Raw genomic sequence first — 26,694 nt, forward strand, 5'->3', positions numbered from 1 at the left:
CTAAATTTGATATTTAATTTAAGTAAAATTTGATCATTTTTAATAATTTTTTATAAATAAAAAATAAAATTTTTCGTTATGCCACTAATTTGTTAAATAAATAAAAAAAATGATAAAGTGTTAATTTTTTACTACAAAATAAATTTTTTAAATTCTAACTTTTTTCAAATAAACTTTCTGCACCTAAAATTACAAAAAAAAAAAATATCCAATAATTATTAACAACTCAAAAAATTTCCAAAATTTTTCATAAAACTAAAAAATCCAAAAAAATCTCACCAACATTCCAATTTTCAGGTACTCATGCGAATGCGAGCCGGGTTTCACAGGCCAGCACTGCGAGACAGACATCAACGAGTGTTCAAGCAACCCCTGTGCAAATGGCGGGCGCTGCATCGACCTGATAAATGGCTACCGCTGCGAATGTCCACGAGGATACTACGACGCGCGTTGCCTAAGCGACGTAGACGAATGCGCGAGCAATCCTTGCGTGAACGGTGGAACTTGCGAGGACGGAGTGAACCAGTACATTTGCCACTGTTTACCAGGGTACGGCGGCAAAAGGTGTGAAGCGGACATCGACGAGTGTGGTTCCAACCCGTGCCAGCACGGGGGTTCCTGCATTGACCACCTGAACGACTACAGCTGTCAATGTCTCGCCGGTTACGCGGGCATAAACTGCGAAACAAACATCGACGACTGCGTGGCGAACCCTTGTCAAAACGGCGGTTCCTGCATCGACCTGGTCAACGACTATAAGTGTGTCTGCGAACTGCCGCACACCGGCCGGAACTGCGAGGACAAACTAGACCCTTGTTCTCCGAATAAATGTCTCCACGGTGCGAAATGTACGCCTTCTTCAAATTTCCTGGACTTTGCCTGTACCTGCCCGGTCGGTTACACCGGACGTCTCTGCGACGAGGACGTAGACGAGTGTGTGATGACTTCTCCGTGCCGCAACGGCGCCACCTGCCGGAACACCAACGGTTCCTACCACTGCGTCTGCGCGAAAGGCTACGAGGGGCGCGACTGCATCATAAACACCGACGACTGCGCGTCTTTTCCTTGCCAAAATGGCGGAACCTGTCTCGACGGAATCGGCGACTACACCTGTCTGTGCGTCGACGGGTTCAACGGCAAGCACTGTGAACTCGACATTGACGAGTGTCAATCCTCTCCTTGTCAAAATGGCGCTATCTGCAACCAGTACGTGAATTCTTACACCTGTCAATGTAAATTAGGCTTCTCTGGAATAAACTGTCAAACAAACGACAACGACTGCACCACCAGTAGTTGCATGAACGGCGGAAAATGTCTCGACGGAATCAACAGCTACACCTGTGTTTGCCAGCCAGGTTACACTGGTTCGAACTGTCAATACAGAATAAACGAGTGCGACAGTTCTCCTTGCCTGAACGGCGCTACTTGTCATGACGATATCAATCATCATTACACTTGTCACTGCACCTACGGATACACTGGTCAGCGTTGCGACATGTACGTCGACTGGTGCGCGGACCAACCTTGCGAGAACGGCGCGACCTGCGTTCAGCACAAGAACAAGTATCACTGCAATTGTTCCCCAGGTTGGACGGGAAAAGTCTGCGACGTGGAAATGGTGTCCTGTAAAGACGCTGCTATCCGGAAAAATATCCCCAAGGAATTCCTGTGCAACAACGGTACCTGCGAGGACATCGGGAACAGCCATCGTTGTCATTGCCTTGAAGGCTACACAGGTTCTTACTGCCAGACTGAAATTAATGAGTGTGATTCAGCTCCTTGCCAAAATGGAGCTATTTGTAAAGACTTAATTGGATCTTACCAGTGTCAGTGCGCTCAGGGTTTCCAGGGTCAAGACTGCGAGTTGAACATTGATGACTGTCAACCCAATCCTTGTCAATTCGGAGGAACTTGCCACGATTTGATAGACAGTTTCAGCTGTTCTTGTCCTCCAGGTGCCTTGGGATACATTTGTGACCTGAATCCTGAAGACTGTATGCATGACTCTTGCCACAACAATGGTACCTGTATTGACAAAGTAGGCGGGTTTGAGTGTATCTGTCCGCCAGGTTTTGTTGGTCCTCGCTGCGAAGGTGACATCAATGAATGCCTATCAAATCCTTGTGCTAATCCTGGAACCCAGGATTGTGTTCAGCTGGTGAATAACTACCATTGCAACTGCAAGCCCGGGTACATGGGGCGCCACTGCGAGGTGAAGGTCAACTTCTGTGAAAGCTCTCCCTGTCAGAATGGCGGAGTTTGCACTGCCAAGCAGGCTGGACACATCTGTACCTGCCCGCCAGATTACTACGGACACAATTGTGAATTTGTCGGGTCTTATTGTGACAACAAACCTTGTCTTCATGGTGGCACTTGTCGAGTAACTCCCACAGAGATGGGATACAGGTGTTACTGCCCGCCAGGAACTTCAGGAACTCACTGTGAGATTGATACCAAAGACGAGTGTGAGAGCAACCCCTGTCAGCAGCCTGATGCGACTTGTGAGAATCTAGTTGGTGATTATGCCTGTTACTGCCCTCCAAAATGGACCGGTAAGAACTGCGAGGTCTACGACACCAACAGTCGAGGTGGAATCTTTGGAAAACCGAACTCTGTGGCTCCCAAGAGTCCAGTTGACTTGGACCAGGAGCGCCAGAAGCAGAGGTGCATGGAGAACAGGTGCGACCAGAAAGCAGGAAACGGCCGCTGCGATCAAGAATGCAACACTCACGCTTGTCACTTCGATGGAAACGATTGTTCTCTCGGTATCAATCCCTGGAAGAACTGCACTGCGCCTATCAACTGCTGGGATGTCTTCATGAATAACCAGTGCGATGAAGTTTGTAACAACGCCCAGTGTCTCTTTGACGGGCGCGATTGCGAAAAAACTTTGGCGCCTTGCAACCCAATTTACGACGCCTACTGCAGAAAACATTACGCCAACGGGTACTGTGACTACGGCTGTAACAACGCCGAGTGCAACTGGGACGGTCTCGACTGCGAGAACGAACCCGAGTCCCTTGCCGAGGGTGTTATTTCTATTGTAGTTCGGATGGACATGAAGACGTTCCAGGATGAAGAACTTGCGTTTTTGAGATACATTGGTCATCAACTAAGAACTACGCTGCGCATAAAGTTAGACGAACTGGGCAACAGGATGGTCTACCCAGTCAGCGACAGCGTGGACTCGATGTTCGCCAGACCTGGAGGGTTCTCTGGAAGCAAGCATGGAGTTAAGGCTTTCCTCGAGATTGACAATCGTAAGTGTTCAACGACTGAAGGCGCAGTTTGTTTCGCCAGCGCTAATGAAGCCGCGGAATTCCTGGCTGCTACAGCTTCCAAGCAGGCGTTGCTCAGCAGCTACCCGATAGAATCCGTCAAAGGTCTGGTCGGACCAGCTCCAGGTCCTGAATACCCTGAAACTCCAACGAACTACAAGTATGTCTTCATTGGACTAGTTATTGTTCTAATTGGCGGAATGCTAATTGGAGTTCTAGTCACTGCACGGAACAAGCGCGCAGTAGGCATTACTTGGTTCCCAGAAGGGTTCTTGAGGTCCAATGCTGGAAGTGGTCAGCGGAGGCGCAGTCGTAGACGCGGTCCAGACGGCCAGGAAATGCGGAACTTGAACAAACAGCCGTCAGTTAATTGCATGGACATTGACATTGGAAATGGTCGCACTCAACAATGGTCTGATGATGAGTCTGACTTGCCTCCGACCAAGCGAATGCGGGCTATTGAACCCGGATACGCCAGCGATCATACAGCGATGACTGACTATGGTGATGAAGTCACTGATCCTAGGATGTGGACCCAGCGGCACCTGGATGCTGCGGAGAACTGTCCAGGTGTAAATGGAGTTCTGACTCCACCTAACTTAGAGCATGGAAAAGACATCGACGCCAAAGGCCCCTGTGGTATGACACCACTGATGGTAGCGTCGGTTCGCGGTGGCGGACTAGATACTGGTGAAGAAGATGATGACAGCGACGGAACTGCTGCCGTTATCGCGGATCTGGTGGCTCAGGGAGCGGACCTGAATGCCACTACGGACAAGAGTGGAGAGACTTCTCTTCATCTAGCAGCTAGATACGCCAGGGCTGATGCAGCCAAACGCCTGCTTGATGCTGGAGCAGACGCCAATTCTCAAGACAACACTGGAAGGACTCCGCTCCATTCGGCTGTTGCGGCAGACGCGATGGGAGTTTTCCAGATTTTACTGAGGAACAGAGCTACTAATTTGAACGCGCGCATGCACGATGGAACTACTCCGTTGATACTTGCAGCGAGGTTGGCCACCGAAGGCATGGTCGAGGATTTGATTAATGCTGATGCTGATATTAATGCAGCGGATAATAGTGGAAAGACGGCGCTGCATTGGGCGGCTGCGGTTAACAATGTTGATGCCGTTAATATTTTGTTGGTACACGGTGCCAATCGCGATGCCCAAGATGATAAAGATGAGACGCCGCTGTTCCTCGCAGCGAGAGAAGGCAGCTTTGAAGCTTGTAAAGCTTTGTTGGATACTTTTGCCAACCGGGAGATTACTGATCATATGGATAGGTTGCCTAGAGATGTTGCTAGTGAGCGACTACATCATGATATTGTCAGGCTGCTTGATGAACATGTTCCTAGGTCGCCGCAAATGGTGTCTGTCATGCCTAATGGACCTCTTATGGGTGAGTTTTTTTTTAGAATTAGATTTGCAAAAAATTTTTTTAATTTAAATAACAAAAAAACAATTTAAATAAAAATTGTTTCGGAATTTTATAGCAATTAAATTATTAAAAAAAAATTTAATTAAAAAATTTCACATGTGAAAATTAATAAAAATTACAAGTGAAAATTTTTAGAAGCATTTTTTTATTGTAATTAATTTGTTAAGAAAATTTTAAAAATTGACTGTTGACAGCTAACTTTAGTAATATAATTTATATTAAATTAAATATTAACATGAAAAAATGTTTAATTTCAGGTTCTCCCAACCATTCACAATTGATAACACCACCAACAGTGATAGGCTCAGCGCCAAAACAGTCAAAGGCAAAGAAGCGTCCAAAAACAAGCGGCCCGGGCAACCCAACATCGCCAGATTCGGAAGGCGCGGTGGTTGCCGCAGTGCGCAGAAAACCCTCGGTGAAGAAGCTGGCAGTGAAGCGTGGCGCTCAGCCACCAAACCAGGAAATCCCCCAAGGAGCCGAGGGAGCTGAAGGAAACCTACCAAGCCCGTATGACAGCGCGAGCTTGTACAGCAACGCTTTGCCTCTGGTGAACCACACGACGACCACGGCGAAGCAGCCGCCTCCTTACGAGGACTGCATCAAGGGTCAGTCCATGCAAACTCTCCAACAGCTAGGTCTCGACACCTTCACGAGTGCCTACGGTCTGCCAAATTTTCACGACCAGCTGCTAGCGCCTCACCAGCGGCAAACCCAGGGGATGATCAACACCCTGTCGCCGCCTTACAGTAACCAGTCTCCGCCTCACTCGGTCCAGTCCAACATGACCTTATCGCCCCAGGCGAGCTACATGGGCTCCCCGTCGCCGGCCAAGAGTCGGCCATCGCTTCCCACTTCCCCGACACATATGGCCGCCATGAGACAGGCGACCCACCAAAAGCACGGAGGCATGCCTCCAGTAGGGTTCGACTTTGAAACCCATCCCTACGCCACTGGCCCGACCCAGATGCAGCAGATGCAATCTCAGCAGCAGCAACAGCAACAGCAACAGCAGCAGCAACAACAACAGCAACAACAGCAGCAGCAGCAGCAGCAGCAGCAGCAGCAGCAACAGCAGCAGCAACAGCAACAGCAGCAGCAACAGCAGCAGCAGCAACAGCAGTACTATCAGTACTTGACACCTCCCTCGCATCATTCTGGGGCTGACGTAACTCCTCAGCACTTGATGCAAGCCCCAGAGAGCTTCCCCACACCCTCCCCCGACAGTCCTGGGCACTGGTCTTCCAGCTCGCCACACTCCAACAGCGACTGGAGCGAATGTATGGCCTCTCCTAACGCCTACGCACCTGGAGCTCAGCATCAGGGCAATAAAGGCTCCGAGGCAATTTATATTTAAGCTTTTTTATTGTAATAGTTATTAGAAATTATTAATTTATATATATATATATATATATATATATATATATATATATATATATATATATATATATATATATATATATATATATATATATATATATATATATATATATATAATATTAAGTCAAGTGTTATTTATACATATATACATATAAATATAAATATGAATTTATAGAATTTTTTGAGTATCGAATTTTAAGACTTTAATTTAAAATCGCGCCTTTCGTAAAACGGGTTACAATTTTTTGAAAGATTTAAATCAGTGAATTTAAAAGTTGGAAAAATTTTTTTTTTTTTTTAATAAATTGTAACTTTTTTGAAGGTTTTTTTTTTTAATAGGTGCGTGCTCAATGAAGATTAATTAAAAGAATGTAAAGGTGCCTTCCTTGCCGCAGTGTAGGTGAACCTTAATTAACAAATAAGACAAATGATTTATAGATCACTTGTTATTGTAAATAATTTACAATTGACTAAGAACTGATAAGACAATCAGTTAGTAAATATTTAGAGATAGTTATTAATTGTAGTTTAAGAGTAGGAGTTATTTTATTTAATGATTTATATAATAAAATATAATATAATGAAATGAAATAGCGCGATTTTAACAAATCGTCACTGCCAATTTTTTAGTACACAGTTGCAGGCGGGACCAATTGACAATAATCATTATTCACTATCACTATTGATATCATTATTTAAATAAAATTAATAACAGTTAATACTCGAGTTCATGAATAATAGAACAGTTACGTAAATCTTAAAAGTTAAATTTTGTGCCTTTATTATAAAAGTAGGTGTCATAAAACAAAGTAATAAATCGTGCTAAGCAATTTATTTTGTAAGATATTAATATAATAATAATATTATTATTATTAATTAATTAAATAATTTAACAAAGATTTAATGAGAATTTTTTGACGGACAATTCTTCCATACAGACATTCCAATTCGTATTTTTTATTCACACTTATTATAATATATATATAAATTTATTTCTTTTTTTTTTTTTTTGAGTTTTTTTTACAGTCCAAAGCTTGTATTTTATAAGTAGATTTTCATTTTAGAAATGGGTTTTACTATTATACTTAGTAAATTTATTAAAATCCACGACTAATAAATATAATGATTAATTATTATAAATATTATTATTTTAATTAATTGTTGATAATGTACAATTAAGATAAGCGTCCAGGATTTATTTAAAATTCTCATTAAATCATTTGTTTAAGCCAAAACGTTTGACAATAACGATAACGATGGCTGAAAAAAACAATTAAGAACAACACTAGTTATCGGGTAATTAATTTACCGCGGATATATTTCTTAGATTGTTGCGAGAGAATAATAAGTCGGTATAAATAAATTTAATTATTTATACAGTGACTTGCGTGTGTGTTTGCAATACTAGTGATCAAAATACAAAAAAAAAAAAATATTTTTTTTTTTTTATTTTTTTAGATAAAAATTTTTTTCCATAAAAATTGTATATAAGTATAAATAATTTGTTTTGTAATTAACATACACACACGAAAATAATCTCTCGATTTTTGTACAAACTGTTTTTACATATTTTTTATAACAATTATAAATAAATAATTAATTATATTAGTTGAATTAAGAGATTGTGAGCAAGTATAATTATTAATTGCTATTTGATTAAAATTGTTCTACAGTAATAATGTTCTATTATAAAATTGATTATTATTATTATTATTATAATTATACTTATAGTTGTAAGAAAATGATAATGTTTAGTTGGATAAATAATGACAAGAATTATTGATTATTATAAATGTTTTTTATATCAATTGTAAAGTGTGATTTTTTGTTGCATTAAGAATATTAGAAATAATAATGATAATTATATTAATTATAATAAATAAAAATAAATTACAAAATAATGTTCTTGATGCAATATTTTATTACACAGTGATGCGATCGAGACGTTAATATTGTTAAGAATTAAATTAATCAATCATGCGGACCAAACTCGATTTATTCTTTAATTTAGTTCTTACTTGGAATTTTTGATTTGCATGGATTTATTTGTATGATTTCAATTGTATTTATCTTGTAATCCGAGTAGAAAAATTTTTAATAAATTATTTTATAAAATGTTTATAAAAAAAAAAATTTATGAAAAATTTTTTTCAACAAATTTATTCACCAATTTTTTGAATTTTTTTTCTTTTTGACTTCGGGTTAATTTTGTTTGTTAAAAAAATTTTTTGTAATTGAATTTTTATTTTTTTATCAAGAAAAATTTTTTTCTTAATTTTTGAATCTCACATTCTTTATTATAAAAATTTGTTTTATTACTATTGTAAAATTAATCTAATGAAAAAATTCTTCTGCTTGGATAAAATAATTATTGTAACGTAACAAGACTGCGAATAATTGTCAAAAACAACGATGATAATAATAACGATGAAAATTTCTGATAATAAAATAATTTGTAATAATGAGGCCTTATAATCTCAAGGATAATGAAGTATAAAGTATAAAACTATATATTTGTATTTTTGTAATAAAAAAAAGACACTAGAATAATAATTGTAATAAAATAATGAGTTGAAGATTAAAAATAAACAATTAAAAAAATATATATATAAATTGTTCTCTAACGCATCTTGACCTGTGGTAATTAGAAAAGTAAATACTTTAAGGTAAATGTAGTGTTAGTGGTATGACTATATTTTTATTAATAAAAAATAATTTTGATTATTATATTATTGAAAAAATAAGAGAATTTGTTATAATTATTATTGTAACTTGTAAAAAGTACTGAGTTTTATTATTAGTAGTAATTTGTTCGATATATTATAAGGAAAGTAATGATTTTTTTTTCACTCAATCCTTACGTCCTATTTACCTTCCATCCTCCACACTTTCATTTTTCTATATTTTTTATATAAATCAATAAATAAATAAATAAGTTATGTTTTTTTAAAAACAGATGTAATAAAATAATAAAGATAGTCTAACCATTTATCAAATAAATTTGTTTTTTATTCACTTTCCTTTCATTATATTATTTATAATTAATCAACAGTCTTTAGTCAATGATAAAATTAAAAAAAAAAATTTAATATATTTGCTTATTATTTATTATTTAATTTCAATGCCAATAATGAAGATATAAATGATGATATAAAATTTCAACAATTTTAGATATGAAGAAATAACCGTTTTTCTTAAATTTGGAATATAGTTATGATAAATAAAAAAAGTATAAAATTGAAAATTAAAAATTAAAGAGTTAAAGAATATTTTTAAATTGAATAAAATAAATTTCAATTACTGAATAAAATTGTTGCCGACCGTATGAAATTTTGAAGGAAAGGAAGCAGAAAGGATAATTTTAAAGTTATCACATGTATACCATAACACTAGTTTATATTTTTCATTATTACATATTATATGTAATTACAAATTAAATAACTGTCACAAATAAATCATAAAATTTAAATATTGAAAAATCATGCACAATAATTTTTTGTAACTCTGCTTTTTACTTCTCTGCACCAAAAAAAAATATTTCAACATTATAAACATTTGATCTTAGTCAATAAATGCAAACTATATAAATCTCTTCAAAATTTTAATTAAAAATTATAATTTTTTTCAACACTTTCGAATATTTTAAATACTTTTGAATTCATTCTCTTACGGAGGGTAAACATTGTCAATCATTTTGAATTTTTTTTATCATTGAAAGTAGACCAACACATAAGCTTTTTAGTGTGCTTTGCCCTTTTTTTTACGGATTTTGTCTGCGGTGGTTATTTTAAATAGTATTACAATGATTATAAGCTTCTCACTACATTGGGGAATATTTTGTCGAGGGATATTTTGTCGGGGGGATGAAAACGCGTATTACCGCTCTACTGGGGCCTAAAAATCAAGTTTCTTTTCTCGTTAAGAGAAATTGTATTTTTAATCCATAATCCTCGTACAAACATTTAAAAAAAAATACAATGGTGGCAAGAAAAATAATAACTGAACTAATTAAAAAAACTGATTAGTAAATTAATTATCAATTTTAGTGAAAAAACTCGTTTTTTACAACTTACAGTGGAAATAATTGTCAAACTAAGGTGATGTGGTCAAGATAACTAAAAATATATACAATTTTAGAAGTCATTTTTTTTTTTCAACCCTGTCATTAAACATTAATTAAGAACGCTATTTAATATGAAAACTTAATATTACTTTGTTTAGTTGTAATTGAAACATTTTGATTGGCATTCATACTTCACACCGAATTTTAATTTTTCATTTTGATCGGCCATATGTTTACTTTTTTAGTAAATTTATATTAGCGACAGACTGCTTAACCATTAACTCGATAGTTTCATAACCCAGTGATTTAATATCGTCGAAAATTTTAGAAAAATTTATTTTGGCTCCAAAATATAATGTTATATACTTTTCTTCTTTCTTGTTAGAATTTAATACAGATTGAGCTGTCTTGCAATTTTCTATGTACCAAAGATATCGAAATACGGAAGCCCTGTTCACTTCCACTATATGTTTAGCTTGTAACCATTTACGTTTTAAATTCATGAATTTTTCATCTTTAGCACCGGCTAGTATTTTATTAGATACTTCCATAAATATAGGTGCATTTTTATGAATTATGATATACCGCTTAAGTATATTTCGAATTATTTTACGAAGTTGTCTCAGTCGATCTTCTTTTTTTGATATGCAGAGTGAATTTGAACAATCGCATGGCTCCTGAAAAAATTGTAATTTTATATTTTAAATTTTTTCAATAAAAAATTTCTAAAAATTTTGAAATGTTGGCTAACTTCATTTTCATAAAATTTTGAAGGTCAAATAGTTTAAAAATATTTTTAAATAAATATTTTCGTCTGTCGAATCCCATTTGATCAATCTTAAAAATGAATCGTTCTTTTACCTTCTGTCTTTGGTAGAAAGGTCACTGGTCACAAAATTTTGCTTATTTTCTTATAACACTGAAGTTGACAGATATTAAAAATTTTTTTAGAATTTTATAGCAATTAAATTATTAAAAAAAAAAATAAATTAAAAAGTTTCACATGTGAAAATTAACAAAAATTACAAGTAAAAATTTTTAGAAGCATTTTTTTTATTGTAATTAATTTGTTATAAAAATTTTAAAAATTGACAGCTGATCGCTAACTTCAGTATTATATTTTCTTAATAATGTAGATAATTATGATACAAAAATCTACATACTGATAATTTTTTAATTTTATTTATTGACTAAACTAGAACTGAAAAGAATATTTTTGAAAAATTGCTCTTTTTATTTTTTCAATTTTATGAATGTTAAATTTTTCTTTTAATTTCTTTAAAAATAATTAATTTATTTTAAAAAATCCCAAAAATTGTCAGATATTTAAAGTTATCAAAATTTATTTTTATGTTAAATTAAATAATTAATTATAATTTATATCTTACCATTTTTGTGATGTTCTTATATTCAAATATCAATTAATAGAACTACTTTTTTTTAATTTATTATTAGAATTCTTGTTCTATAAAGTGTCTTTCCAATTTGGACATTTTACTGCGCAATAACACTTGACAACTGATAAATAGAGCTATTATTGAAATCCCCTACAAGTGCATTTGTTGTAAGTTTTTTTGTTACTTTTAAGTTTTTTTTTTTTTGACTTACAATTTTCACTCAATTAATTTAATGATCAGTAAATAATTAATCTGTAATTTAAAATAATTAAATATAACACGTCTGCATACTGAGACACCTACAATCACTGCTTGCTTCACTTAGTTTCCTTTTTTGACCAGTAGATGTCCAAACTTACGTCATGCCTACCAAAAGTTTGAAATTGTATGTATCGCAACTGAAAGCTTATATCAAACATCAAATTATGCTACTTCGCATTTAATTCTCTAGTTATGAACTGATGATGATCCAAAATTTTCATTACGAATCATAACTTTAAATTGCACATTAATTTTATAAAATTATTACTGGCTTAATTTTTTTTCAAGTTAATTTTTTAAAATGGCCGATAAAAAGGTAATATATATTTTTTTTAATTTCACCTGTCAAATCAACGCGGTAAGAGTGAATTTTTTTGTAACTTTTTCAGTGATAGAATTTTTATATAATACTAAAGTTAACAAATAAATTTACTCCAAAAAATTATTTAAAAAAATTGCATTTTTAGTTTTTTAAAATTTCTAAATGTCAATTTTTTTTTTTAAATTTGTTTGTTTCAAAAATTCTTAAAATTATCAATTATCTGCTAAAGTTAATTTTCATAAAGTTAGCCGACGTTTTTAAATTTTGGATTTTTTTTTTCAATAATTAAATTAAAACAAAAAAAATTGTTTAAAATTGCACTTATAGCTTTTTATGTTTTTTACAAGTGAAATTTTTTTTTAATTTTTTGTAATAATTTTTTCAATAAAAAAAAATTCTAAAAATTTTTTATGCGTCGGCTGATTTAATTTTCATAATTTTTATTTTTATACATGAAACTGAAGTTAGCAAACATTGCCATTTTTTGGACAATAACAACAAATAAATTATGACACTGAAGTTGGCAAACATTAAAAATTATTTTAAAATTTTACAATAATGCAATTATTAAAAAAAAAAATTAATGAAAAAAATTTTAGTTCGAGTTATCTTGAGTAGTTTTTATATTATTGAAGAGATATGTATAAACTTGTATGCTTTTGCGTTGAAATAATCTATAACTCATGAAGAATGGCTGCTTATTTAATGGATGGAGAAAGAGATACAAATTGGGTTTGAGTATCAGTATCATTCTAGAATTGTCGCATTGAAATCTATCAAATAATGTTTTCTTAGTATGGTCATCTTCAATTCTTCTCTTTATTTCATGTATTACGAGTATTATATTAGACAGGTAATCAAATCAAATGTTCAATAGCAATTTCGTTTAAATATTTTTATTTTATTAATAACAGTATAAAAAATTAATAGTCACAGCAGAATATCAAAAAATAACTTGGATTCGCACCGTCAAGAACAGCCAGCTGGCAAAGTGTGAGTTCTTTCAGGCATCAAAAGCAAAAAACCCTTTAAAAAATTGAGAATCAAAATCAAAGTCTTGGCATAACTTCTGTAAATATTTTTTTGTAAAATAAATTCATGATAAATATCAACGAGGTATTTTTATTGATATTCTTAAATAATTCATCTCTTTAATTATAATTTAATTACACATTTCTAGCTTTTGTACATTCTTGCGTGATGAACTGATCGATCATCGAACGATAAATTTATCTTTAATGACGCCAATGCTTACTATAATCTTCACTGTATTTTTTACATAAAATTTAGCTACATCCAGTTTGAACTTATGGATGATTTTTAAATTTGATCCATATAATAATAAGTTTGCTCCTTAATTGTTGCGACAGCTTTGTCATCCAGCGCTAGCAACTCACTGATGGATTTTTTGTGTTTATTTCTGAGTTTTAAGTAACATTGGAACATTCCTACATCTGGGTTATCATTTAAGGCAAATTGAGCTGCCTTGCACTTTTCTATATACGTGACGTAGGAGTGTAATATAAGAAAAGCACATCCTATTGAAAGTCTTGCATCAAGCTCAAGGATCCTCAACATTTCGACTTGGTAGTCCGTCATACCACTTATCACTTGATTAGAGATACCTGCAAGGTTCTGTTTGTGCTTCGCCATATCACGGTAATAAAAGCAAATGTTTAAAATATACAAGCGCAATTTTTTTACCGGATTTTTATCCGTTGATATGCAGAGTATGTTCGAGCAATCGCATGACTCCTGAAAAATAATTAAAATTTTTATTAATCCTCGGAGTACACACCTCTAAACGAACTTTAGAGTACACACATGGTCAAATTTACCCCACTTGACTTTCGAAGAATTATATATCTCAGAAACTATGCATTTTATTGGAATTCAGTTTTTATTACATTTTTGGTAGGTAAAACAATGCTCTTTCGAATGCAATCATTATTATTCTGAATTAAATAGTTTTTAATGGCGAAAAAATTGTTTAAAACAAACCTATTTTCGAGAAATATTTTAGGATAAAAAAATTCTCGGGTCAAAATGACCCCCAGTGTACTCTTCTGAGGGTTAATTTTTGTTTCAAACTAAATTTACATATTTATTTAGAATAAAAAATGTAAAAATGTAAATGAAAATTAACTTAGCAGATAGTTGATAATTTTAAGAATTTTTGTAACAAATAAATTATAGCAAAAATAAATTTATAAAAAAAATTAAGATTTAGAAATTTTAGAAAACTACAAATGCAATTTTTTTTTAATAATTTTTTGAAGCAAATTTATTTGTTTAAAAAAATTATAAAATTGTCAAGTGACAGCTAACTTTAATGTTATAAAATGTAATTATGATGAATATAATTAAGTAATGTGAAAAAATGTATAGGTTAGATATAATCATGGCCTAAAGAACACAATTAATCATTAACCTTGAAAATTAACATGCACGTTACTTCAAAAATGGTCGAATTTAATTTAATTTTGTGATAATTTAATGAAAATAAAGTTAGCTGACATGTAGAAATTTTTAGAATTTTTTTTTATTGACAAAATAATAAAAAAAAATGTTCATTTGTAAAAAATTTGAAAAACTATAAGTGCAATTTCTAAAAAATATTTTTTATTTATTATTCAATAAATGAAAAAAATGTCAAAAAATTAAAAACGTCAGCTAACTTCAGTATTAGGATAATTTATTAATATCTTACCATTTTTTTTTTAATGTAAAATGTACTAAAATAGAAATGGTATTGGTTTTTTTGGTGACCACGTTATTGAACTGTTCTAGATGCTCGCCACTTTCCAAATGGATGATATTTGCTTCTTGAAAAGAATGATGCCATCATGATTGCACTATCGTTTGCACGTGCAATTAAGGTTTTGAACAGAAAGATAGTAAGTTGCCAACTTATCAACGTGGGTACATTCCTAAATGCACTACAGGTAGTTGCAGCATGACAAAATTTAATGAAAGCTCTCTTAAGTTGGCGGGGGGTAATTGATTTTTTATCGATTTTTTTGGCTAATTCAATTGTTCTTTAACTGTTCTTCAATGTTTGATCAAAAATTTGTTTTGTTCGTTTTTAGTTTTTTTTTTTTTTTAATTTTCAAAAATTGACTCTCAAGTTAGCACTAAATATTGACTTTCTCTTTTTTTTTTTTTTTTTTTTTTTTTTAATAGTTTATAATTATTTAATGAACTACAGGTGCATTTAGGAAAATGTACATTAAGGTAGAAGACCCCATCAGTGGCGCCTTTCAATTTTGATTATTTTTTTAAATTCAAATAGAAAGACCACTAGAAAATTTTTTTACCTTCCAAAAATTTTATATTCTTTTTAACTGTTTATTAAAAAATTTTTTATTTTCAATGACACTAAAGTTAGCCGTCACTTGATAATTTTTTAACTTTCTTTAACAAAAAAAATTGTTCTAAAAAATTATTTTTAAAAAATCGCATTTTTAATTTATTAAAATTTCTACAAGTCAATTTTTTTAATATTTTTTTTTGCTATAATTTATTTGTTAAAAAAAATTAAAACAATTGTGAAGTGACAGCTAACTTTAATGTAATTTATTTTCATTGTGAATAAAAAAAAATACAATTTTTTTTTGAAGACTGAGATTTTTTCTCATGGCGAAAGTATTAAATGTTGTTAAAAATCGAGCTGTTTAGCTCTCTAAGGCGTAGATCAGTTCTTTTACGAAGATTAAGTTAGCCGATTTCTAAAAATTTTTGGAACTTTTTTTTTATTGAAAAAATTAAAAAATTGCACTTGTGAAAAAACAAGATTGCGGAGTTGGGTGCAGGAGAACCACCAGAACAACGACTTGCAAACAAGATGTCCTTAATATAAAATTAAGATGAAATGTATGTGGCATCAATTTATTCGTTATGTGATTGGTCGAATATATCATAAGCATGAAAATATATGCAAACTCTATATTCAGGCGCGCGCAAATTTAAAAAGTTTGGAAAATCCAAAAGTGCACGCCTCATAATCTCATATTTCACAATAAAATTGATTAAAGTAAAATATAAAAAATTCTTCACGCCATTTGCGTGTGCAGTTAAAAAAAAAAAACATATTATTTTTTTTAAATATAAAGACACTTATTCCTCTTGTGGCTCCATCTAGAGAGAAAAAAAAATCTAGTGATGTTGCAGGTTATAAATAATCGGTATCTAGGTATTTTAAATGTTTAGCCAGTACTGCTTAGCGTCTGTATATAATTCAACAATAATAAAAAAATAAACAATAAGTATTTATTTTTCGTTATTTAGTTCCTGAATTCTATATGTTTCTGTAAATACAAAAAAGCATGGAAGTCTGGTATGTCACAGTTAGCAAAAAATAAACATTTTTTATTTATTTTTTTATATTTTTTTATTATTATTATTAAATTTCGTATATACTCGTTATACACAGAAGTACCAAAAAAAAAAAAAAAAAAATGAACTGCTTTATTTCATTTTAACTGGATTAAGTGGCGCCATCGTTTTCACGTGAGGAAAATAAAAAAAAAGAAAAAGAAAAGAAAAAAAAGTTCGTTTTCTGTACGTGTATGTGATAGTGAATTTTTTAAAAAGTCAATTTAAAGAAAAAAAAAAGGCCATTCGGTAGCCGAAATGGAAGTAGATTTCATTTATTAAAATTTTTAAATTTTTAAATTTAAGTAGCTAATTTTTAGCCTAGACTGATAATAAGGTACACAAATTAAAGCTTATTTAATAAGCTTTCAGATGCTCTTTATAGAATTGTGATAAGATATCGCGTTCAATTGTAATTGCACGGAAATACGTAAAAATTGAAAATTTTTACGATTTTTGAATTGCTATTATTCCTGAACTATTCAATTTGGAAAAATGAATCAGTATACAAATTGAAGCTTATTAAACAAGCTTTCAAATGCAATTTACAGAAATCCGATAGGATGTCGCTTTCCATTGTTATTACATGGAAATAAGGTAAAAGCGAAAATTTTTTGCGATTTTTGAAAATTTTTGAATTGCTCTCATTTTTAAACTAATCGACAGATTTGGCTCATCTTAGAACTTAACCTCGGAAATCGTCCGAAGAATAAGTATGTTACGTTTTATTGAGATCCGTATAGAATTACGGGAGTTAGAGAAGAGACACTGCCGATAATGTCGTATATATATATATATATATATATATATATATATATATATATATATATATATATATATATATATATATATATATATATATATATATATATATATATATATATATAAACTTTTGAACCATATGCATTTTCTGAATCCGCTTGACGAGCTGAGTCGAAATATAGCAAAATTTTTCAAAAGTTCCGTCATGAGGACCAATGCAATAGTTAGATTTCTATGAAATCTACTAAAAATACGTGAGCTAGAGTACTGAAATGAAATACGGACCCAGTTCATCGCAATCTTGAACTAATAAAAAAAACCCGGTCTCGAAATATCAATTCGTTCGGGAGTAATCGTTGGTACATCCTAAATGGGGTGACGTCCGGACGTCCACGTAAAATTTTTTTTGAAACGTTTTTTTTTTCAAAATAACAACAAGAAATGATTTTAGAAAGTAAAAGATGGCTTAACTTAAGTGTTTTCTCGGTATACATCTACTTAAATTATTGTATAAGTGTAATATGGTTGAGATAGAGGCATTTAAAGATCGCAAAATTGCTTGACATTGACGAGTCGAGTGTAAAGCACAACCTCTCGCGCTTCGCGCTATGAGGCGTGCAATTCTAGTAAAAGAAAAGAGAAGAATTAAATGGAACCGGTGGCGTTAACCAAGTGGTCTAAGGGGTATGGCCTATTGTGAGCACTTGGACTGACTCACCGGCCAGGCGTGGGTTCGAATCCCAAGATGGTCGTAGAAACCAGCTTGGTTGAGATTCGACCCTTGCCGCGAAGTTTAAGATTTTTACAAGTCCAAAAGACCCCAACGTATCACTCCCAACAGTTAAAGTCGGCGATATGACCATAGCAGTTAAAAAATCGACTCTAAATAATAATTAAATAAAAAAAAAAAAAAAGATTAAATGGAAAAAAAAATAGTATATACAATTAATATATAAAAGCAAAATATGTAAAAACTTTGTAAGAGACGAAAGTCGTGCAAATAAAACTCTTTGATATTTATTATTACAATGAAAATTAATTTAGCAGATATTTGATAATTAAAAAAAATTTTCTAACAAATAAATTATGGCAAAAGAATTGAGAGAAAATTTTTGACATGTAGAAATTTTGAAAAGTTAAAAATGCAATTTTTTATAAAATAAAATTAAAAAATGGTCAAGTAACTGCTAACTTTAATATCATAATTATACTAATGAAAGTTTTAAATTAATAAAAGAAAAAATGGTCTTTTTTGGAAGCACTTAAAATGCAATTTTATTTTATTTTTTTAATAAGTTCAATTAATTGTATAATTAATTAATCTAAACATTTTCACTCATTCAAACTTTAATGATTACTTTTCTCACTTAAAAATTCACAATGTCACTTTACATACAATCATAAATTTATAATAATGATAATTATTATTATTAAGTAATTTAATTATAATTAATAATAAAAATAAAAATAATAATATTTACATACGATACTGGCAGTAATATATTTAATAATTTCGTTACGCGTGCATTGATCGATATTGATAGTAACATTTAATTAACAACGCTCAAATTTTATACGATTTCTTTTTTAACCATTCATTATTTTTTCATGTCAGTTAATTGACCACATAAAGTACACACTAGCATTCTACTAGTCTATCAATCATATAATTACTTAGTAAGATCTCGTTTCTTTGATACTTATTCGTACAATTTAATTATTTAATTCGTATAAATAAAATTAATAATAACAAAAAAATGCATTTCAATAGATATGAAATATTAGTTAAAATTACTTTATAGAAATAATTAGCGACAACATTTGAACACAGTTTTAAAAATAAATGTCAAGTTTTATTAAATAAATTAAATGGCAGTGTTCAATTGATATTTAATTATTAATTATATTAATTATTTAAAAAATTACGCCTTTGTAAACATGAATTATTCGAAGTAAAAAAAATTTATTATTAAATGTGTCAGTCACTCGATTGAATTTTTCAATTTTTTTTTTTTAATTTTGATCAATTTATACAAATGTTTTATTCACTTTTTGACATTGAAAACTTCAACGTAATAAATATATTTATTAAAATTGCCTAATAAGCTCATTACATTTAATTTCATTCTTTAAAATTTTATCATTTATAATTCAATCGCATTTTATTTTCACTAATTTAAATAAATGTATTATGAGCTATGAAAAAAATCATTTCTTTTTTATTCAAACTTATTAATAAGTTTAATTTAAAAATAATAAATTATAATTGCCAGCTAATTTCCAGTGTTTAAAAAATATACTTGTCTATAAGTTGGTTTTTGTATTTTTCAGTTTTGTACAAACTTTCAGTCAAAATAAAACTAAAAAAATATACATACATCTAAATTCAAAGATTCAATTTATAAAACTGGACGATTCATCTTATCAGTTACGCAATTCATTATTACATTTTATTTATTCATATTTCATCCATGATACTTAATAAATTATAATTATGATTCTTGCAATTTTCAATTAAAAATTATAAAAATTAAGTAGAATTTTTCTCCAATAAGTTAAAAAGATTGTTTTATAAAAAAATGTATAACTTGATTTTAAATTTTGACTAAAAAATTAAAAATTATAAAAAATATTTTAAACTCATAATTTTTTTTTTAAAAAACATTTAAATGCAAGATAATAATTACAATTTATTTTTAAACGATTATTAAGACGTTACATTAAACAAATATCTATAAGTTTATTTTTGGATTTTTTGAATTAGTCTTGTAGTTAGTGAGCAATACTACCAGCTGCTTCGCTTTTTTCTTGTCTATTATCATTATCATTGATTAATTATTTCAATAACCTTGTCCGGTTTTCTCGATTTATTTATATTAAAATATTCCTTACTTTAATTATGAAAATACATGCAATATTTTGTTGACAAATGTGATACTTAAAAGAAATATATTTAGCTATTTTTTTTTTTAAATCTACTGTATATTGTATTGTATTGGATTTGTATTTATTCACTCATCTGTAATTAATATCTCGTGATTATTAATTCCTCGAACTGAATATAATGTAATCTGAAAATACGCACACCCACTGACGTTGCTATGAACTTATCATTAATTATTTACAATCGAATGAATGCTAGTATAATTTTTTTACAAACAAAATAGAATATAAATAATTGTCTGTGATTTAGGTTTTTTGACGGACGGTAGTGTAGAAATTTTGTGACCTGTACTGTCATATATTGTTTAAATATTTCAAATGCATTCATATACTTATTATCTAATTAACAAATATCAGTGGATGCGACGATATTTTTTTTTATTGTAAATCGCTTTATACGACAATTTTCTAAAATATGATCAATTAATTAAAAAAATAAAAATAAAGATTAAACAGCGCTACAAGCATTTAAATTTATTTAAAATATTTAAATAATAATTATTTATTGTGTTCATAATAATAAAATAAACGATGAACGTTAAAAAGTTAACTATATCGCAATCGTAGAATATAAATCACAAACTAACTAATAATAATCATTGAAAAATAATAATAATAATAATAAAGTGAATGTTTAAAATTGTACAATTTAGTTTGTTAACTCAATTGAAAAATGATATGATAATTATTGTACATGTCATCATATACCCTCTAACTTATTAGAACTCATTACAAAATATTTTTAATTAAGTATTTTTGTTCTTATTTATGCAAATAAAATTTTTCAGTTCTACATATATTTTATTTCTATATTCTGAAATAAAGATAGAATATGTTAACAGAAATAAGGACCAGCACATTTATGTACATAAAATACATAAGTATATTTTAGCAATAAAAATTTTATCCCGTATTGAAAAACTTCAATTTTCAGAAAGAAGATAATATTTTTGTAACTAAAAAAAAATTTAGTTTTTCTTTTTTTTAATATGAACAAAAATTCTAAATAAAAAATATTTAATAATTAATTAAAAAATATTAATTAACGATAAATTGTAAAGTTGTTTGTCCGCAACACTGATTGTCCTCAGTCAATATCTTTCATGAGTTACTAAATTCAAGTATCAAACTAAGTAAATATAACCAATCAACTAAAATTAAAATAATAAAGTTAACATCCAAATTGTACAATTTAAATATTTAATAATGCGAGGATAGAAACAAAATTACCGTTATGTATTGGGGCCTTCCCATTCGATAAGATACTGCAACTGACCACTTTTACTTATTCTCTTAGCTTTAACACCAAACTTTTCACCAGAAGCGATGCGATTCGCCGCACCGAAGTACATATTAACCGAAGACTTGAGGTCGTCCATCGAGATATCGGGAGTTGACTGTTTGATCGGAGAAACTTTTGGCGAGGAAGAAGCCGCTGATGTCGAGGGAATAGACATCGCCAAATTACTCCTCTTCTGGGCTTCAGCATTGGCAGCACTGGCCGCAGATTTATCAGCGCCTCGCTGTCTGAGCCTCCTGCCATTGAGAGCGTAATCGACGCAACTGCCGATCTGGCTGGTGCTGCTGCTCGAGGAACTGTTGAAGGAGCTTCTTAGGTTCCTGACATAGTCATTCTTTACTTCGCTGTTGCGAGCCGGTAGAATGGCAGCAGTTTTACTAGCTGTCGCCGTCGTTTGGAACTGTTGAGGCTGAGAGGGAGGCCGGCCTCGACGGTGCTGTCTACGTCTCTTTACTTGTCCGTTCCGGTCGATGATGATGTCCTTTTCGGAGAGCTGTCGTTTTGCTGGACGAATCAGCGGTGGATGCGGTATCACCGGCGTCAATGGAAGCGGGAGTGTGATCGGTGGTTGGTAGTTGTGGTAATTATGGTGATGATGGTGGAAGGGCAACGGCGTACTTGAAGTACCTGGCGCTAAATTGCTAGCGCTGGAAATATTCGGCGTGCTCAGCATCTCGCTGAGGTTGCGGAAGGGGTTGTTTTTACCCTCGAAGTCTTTTGGTGGGGGGATGAAGGAGTCCAGGGTGCCTCGAGAGCTGGTCTCGTCGCCGCTGGTGTCTGCTGGAGTCACTGACGGCTGAGGAAGGTTCAACATCAAGTCCACGGAACTCGGGACTGACAACTCGCTGATGACTGAAGTTGTTGCTGGAGGTGTAGGTGGTCCTGATACCGATGTTGGTGGTGTAGGTGGTAAGTCTGGTACTTCTGGAGTACGCTGGAGTGGTTTTCTCTGAAATTTTTTTTATTTGTAAAAAAAAAATTTTATTATTAATTTTTAACTTCTTGTGTAAAAAATGGAAAATTTTGAACTTCTGGGTATGAAAATTGAAATTTTTTTTTAATTCGAGATATCAGTTAGATTTTTAAAAAACAAAGAATCTATTTCAGAAAATTTTTAATTTTCTTACCTAGAACTTAAAAACTTTTATTTATTAACGCGAAAGGTTAGAAAGTAAAAATTTATTTTTTTTTTAAGAAAAAAAATTCTTAAAACCAAAAAAACGTATCAAAAAACAAAAATTATTTACATTTCTGAGTTGATTGAAAGAAAAAAATTTTTTGGTTTTAAAAACGCAATAATTTAGTTGAAATAGTAAAATTGATAATTTACCTTAGTGATGGCATTTTTGAGTAATTTTCTAGCTTTTTTATATCTCGCTTCACGTACTATTTGATTTTTAGTATCCTCACAGCCTTTATCACGCTTTTTATGCTTTCGTAGCATACGTTCATGTGTACTATTCAATGCCATTAATCGTTTACGTCTTTGTAAATTTAATTTTGGAAACGGGAATGATTTTTTTACAAAACCACCACCGCTATACCTGGTAATGGTTTACAATCATTAGTATAATAATAAGTACCTAAAATATAAAATGTTATTGTGTTACGTATTTTTTATTATAGAAAAAAGATTTCTGATAAATTAAAAAATCCTATTTTTAAATCAAAAAAATTATAAAAAATATTTCCAAGCGAAAAAAAAAATAATTTTGCTAAATAATTATTCATTTCTAATTTATTGAATAACAAAGTATGAAAATTTGATTATAAAATCAAAATAAATTTTGTAAAAAGAAAACAAACCATAAAATAAAGTGAAAGAAAATTTTGAAATTCTTAACAAAAATAAAAAACAAAACAAAACAAAACAATTTATTTAATAATCGAGATAGTTAGTTAATCGACTTATTGATTAATAAACCTTTCTCGAAGCGATTCTGTCGACTGATTCTGTGTACTAGGAGTTGGGCATGTATCTTGATCAGCATCAGTGGCTTTCGATAATACTGTTCCCATTGTTACGATATCTGATGGGCTAACAGTTTCAGTTACCGAGGCAGTAGCTTCTTGATTCGTTGTATTAATTGTGCTAGGGCTGTCAGCAAATATTACTGGTCTGTAACAAGCCAATGAATTAATTAATTAATAAAAAAATTAGAGTCAGAATGATTGTACTGTTGTGTAAAAAAATTTACCCAGGAGGTGGAAGATATTGCAGTCTTCTATTTGCTCCCCAACAACGACGTAAAACAGAGTCATCAATAATTCCAGTCACTGGTAAATTGACAACTGGACAAGGTGGTGGTAGTCTTACTCTCAAGCCCCAAATAGTTGTACGTTTTTTTATTTCACGCCCACATTTAAATCTAGTTCGATTGTTCGCTAATATTGAGAGTATAGCTTCTCTACGCATATGGGCGCTGATATCTCTGATCTATTAAATAAAATTATTTTTATACGAGACTCATAATGAGTATTAATTATTAATTAATGAAAGAGACTAGTCATAGAGCACATACTCTTGGTGGCAGTTGTAATAAGTTCCAATTTTCAGCGGCGTACGGTATGATGACAGAGTCCAAATCGTAATACTTTTTAGCATTATATACGGTCAAATTGTACAACATCAGGTGCACGAGATCGACCCATTTCAACTCCAGTCGCCGTACAAATTCTTTTCCGTAATTGCACGTTGAACACACAAATACATAAAACCTTAAAAAAAAAAAACATTCGTACCTCAATTATTTTCTACCATCAAAATATTATTAAGACAAAACAAATGATAAATTGCTTTTAAAAATTATTAATTATAAATTTGGGAATAAAAAACAAAATAACATACCTGTCGCCACTATACAAAGGAAACGTCAAACAGCTGACACATTTTTCATGAAACCACTGTTTACATCTAGCGCATTGTAACATTTGAGTATACCACTCGCCATTTAGTCCACAGTAGCAATATATTTGTTCAGCATTTACTCGATGATGTGAATCCCAACTCAACATTTCAGGCTACGGAAAAAAAATTTTAATTATTAATTAAATCAATCGGTAATAACTAGTCATCATTGATTTAAGAATCTTTTTAAAAGAGTCTTTTAATAAATTTCCAATAAAGTCGATTGCGAAACTTAACTTCTAAATGCTAACAGACTCATAATTCATTCGAGTCGTTCATTTGGAAAAATTTTATTGACTCAGTTTAATTTATTTAGTTAGATATGAATATATATATATATATATATATATATATATATATATATATATATATATATATATATATATATATATATATATATATATATATATATATATATATTTTTTTAATCATTTTAGTTTGAAATTTTATCAACCCAACCAATCTAAATTATGATATTTAATCCAATAGATAACATAATTAATTAGCAACTTAAATATTTTCTTGAACCAATAATAACTTATTCCCGTAATTTAATTAAAAAAAAAAAAAAAAAAAAATTGTTTATACATCATAAGGTAATTTTGTCATGTCTTCAGGCGGTGGTTGAGGTTGATCTCTTCCACTGCAAACTTTCCTAATGTTAGCTTTGATCATCGAATTCTTTGGGTCAGGACCATCACGTGTTGTCTTGAGTATATTTTCTTGGCATCTTTTGCACTTCCAGTAGGAGTCTGCGTTGGCTTCTTCCGTGGTTACTTGAGGCTACAATTAATCACGTATAAACCTTTTATGAATAACTAAAAAACTGTAATAAGTAATGACTAACAGAAATTAAATTCCTTTAAATTCCATATAAAACTTTTATCACCACTCGAACGATAAAAACTGTTAATGGAAGTGTTAATGAATTTTACCTTGTGGCAGTGTTGGTGATAACCACGTCCGCATTTGTCACAAACAATAATATCATTATCTGGCTTAGGCTTAAATTTTTTACACAACACACACATGACATTTGAATCCGGTGTACCCAACTTGGTCAGCTCCTTGACACTGGACCACGAGGACGTGTTGTCCAGGAACTTCACCAGGCACCTTTCTTGCGCCAAGTCCACTTCAACGATCGTTCCGAGATAGAACTTTCCATCTTTTAGCTGGAGCAGCACGTCCTCGCCGTGAGAAAAACCAAGACGCTGTTCCCTTGTCGTGCTGTCTGGCATCGCCAAATTATCTTCTGGCACCGACATTTTTCTGCGGAGATCAACAAACAAACAATTTAATTTTATTACACTTTTTTTTTTTTTAATTATGTATCAACACTTAATTATTATTTTTAATAAAAAAAAATTTTGAGTATGAAATTAGCCGTCACATTTTTTAAATTTAAATAATTTTCAATTTAGTGGTTGAAAATATTCTCAATAAATTTTTTTATATTATTTGTGTTTAAAATAAGTAAATTTTTTTTTTTAAGAAATTTTGTAACTTAATAATTATTCAATTACACTCACAAAATTTTTCAGCGAAAACAAAAAAAAAAAAAATAGAAAATTGTAGCGAAGAAAATAAAAATAAGTTGATGAAAATAATTTAAATGTATCGCGAAAATGAAAAGAGGCTGCGCCCATATGATCGGCATCTCATTAAAAACCAGTTCACACTTAGCAAACGGGAGCAGGTAACTGCAGTCTCGGTGAAAATACAACACAATAAATTAACCAATAAATATAAAAAATTAATTATTTTACTGGAACTGGGATTGTTGTTAACAATAATAACAATAACATCAACAATGGATCTATAAGAAAAAATAATAATTGCCTTAGTGATTTATTACAGTGACAATCTGGTGAAATGTCTAAATAAATAAAAAATATATTTAATGAAAAAAATAGCAAAGTAAAAAAAAGATACACAACCCTTGCAGACGATCAATCGCGCGGTCAAGACAACGCGAGACATTAGCAACCCCTGAGAATATTCGTACTGACACCGGTTATTTATTCCCGTGGTAAGTCTCGAGCTGGAGATTATTTACTAAAAGTGATAAGGGCAATGAGATTAGGGCCGCTTGTAATAATTATTTATGGTGACGTACCTTGGTTTTCTCACTTGCCGAATTAATGCTCTTGATTGTTATCCTTCATCCTTCCCTGATCTGTTTCTCGGGCGGCCATTCGTGAGTATCACGCACTGCCCCGCCATCGTCTTGCTTCGACACGCACTAAATATACTTTAAGCGGGA

At 31.2% G+C, this 26,694-nt stretch overlaps 2 protein-coding genes and 2 long non-coding RNA genes across 7 annotated transcripts in view; 1 reads left to right on the forward strand and 3 right to left on the reverse strand.

The window, feature by feature from the left end:
* N (neurogenic locus Notch protein) overlaps positions 1–6,077 on the forward strand; it is a 137,548-nt gene extending 131,471 nt beyond the window's left edge. For all 3 annotated transcript variants that reach the window (XM_074255991.1, XM_074255992.1, XM_074255993.1), the window contains 2 exons: positions 298–4,679; positions 4,976–6,077. In XM_074255991.1, coding sequence (XP_074112092.1) covers positions 298–4,679; positions 4,976–6,075 — 5,482 coding nt within the window. In that variant the 3' untranslated portion in view covers positions 6,076–6,077. The remainder of the gene's footprint in view (positions 1–297; positions 4,680–4,975) is intronic.
* Positions 6,078–9,477: 3,400 nt separating this feature from the next.
* LOC141535903 (uncharacterized) lies at positions 9,478–12,066 on the reverse strand. The gene is made up of 2 exons (XR_012480664.1): positions 11,550–12,066; positions 9,478–10,838 (listed from the first exon to the last, which is right to left on the reverse strand). It is a non-coding gene; the product is annotated as an uncharacterized LOC141535903 (long non-coding RNA).
* Positions 12,067–13,021: 955 nt separating this feature from the next.
* On the reverse strand, positions 13,022–15,948 carry LOC141535902 (uncharacterized). 2 transcript variants are annotated; one of them, XR_012480663.1, is made up of 3 exons: positions 15,747–15,761; positions 14,852–15,555; positions 13,022–13,896 (listed from the first exon to the last, which is right to left on the reverse strand). It is a non-coding gene; the product is annotated as an uncharacterized LOC141535902 (long non-coding RNA). The 2 variants fall into 2 exon arrangements; XR_012480662.1 differs by having other exon boundaries at positions 14,852–15,948.
* A 5,374-nt stretch (positions 15,949–21,322) lies between these two features.
* On the reverse strand, positions 21,323–26,637 carry Pcl (polycomb protein Pcl). The gene is made up of 9 exons (XM_074256497.1): positions 26,548–26,637; positions 25,364–25,700; positions 25,017–25,211; positions 24,369–24,541; positions 24,043–24,238; positions 23,719–23,957; positions 23,445–23,639; positions 22,851–23,064; positions 21,323–22,469 (listed from the first exon to the last, which is right to left on the reverse strand). Exons 2-9 carry the CDS (start codon positions 25,694–25,696, stop codon positions 21,453–21,455), a joined length of 2,562 nt encoding a protein of 853 aa, XP_074112598.1. The 5' UTR covers positions 25,697–25,700; positions 26,548–26,637; the 3' UTR covers positions 21,323–21,452.
* Positions 26,638–26,694: the final 57 nt, after the last annotated feature.

The sequence above is a fragment of the Cotesia typhae genome, unplaced genomic scaffold (genome assembly GCF_013202065.1).
Source record: "Cotesia typhae breed Kobodo isofemale line unplaced genomic scaffold, CoteBio_Ctyphae scaffold_152, whole genome shotgun sequence".
NCBI lineage: Eukaryota > Metazoa > Arthropoda > Insecta > Hymenoptera > Braconidae > Cotesia > Cotesia typhae.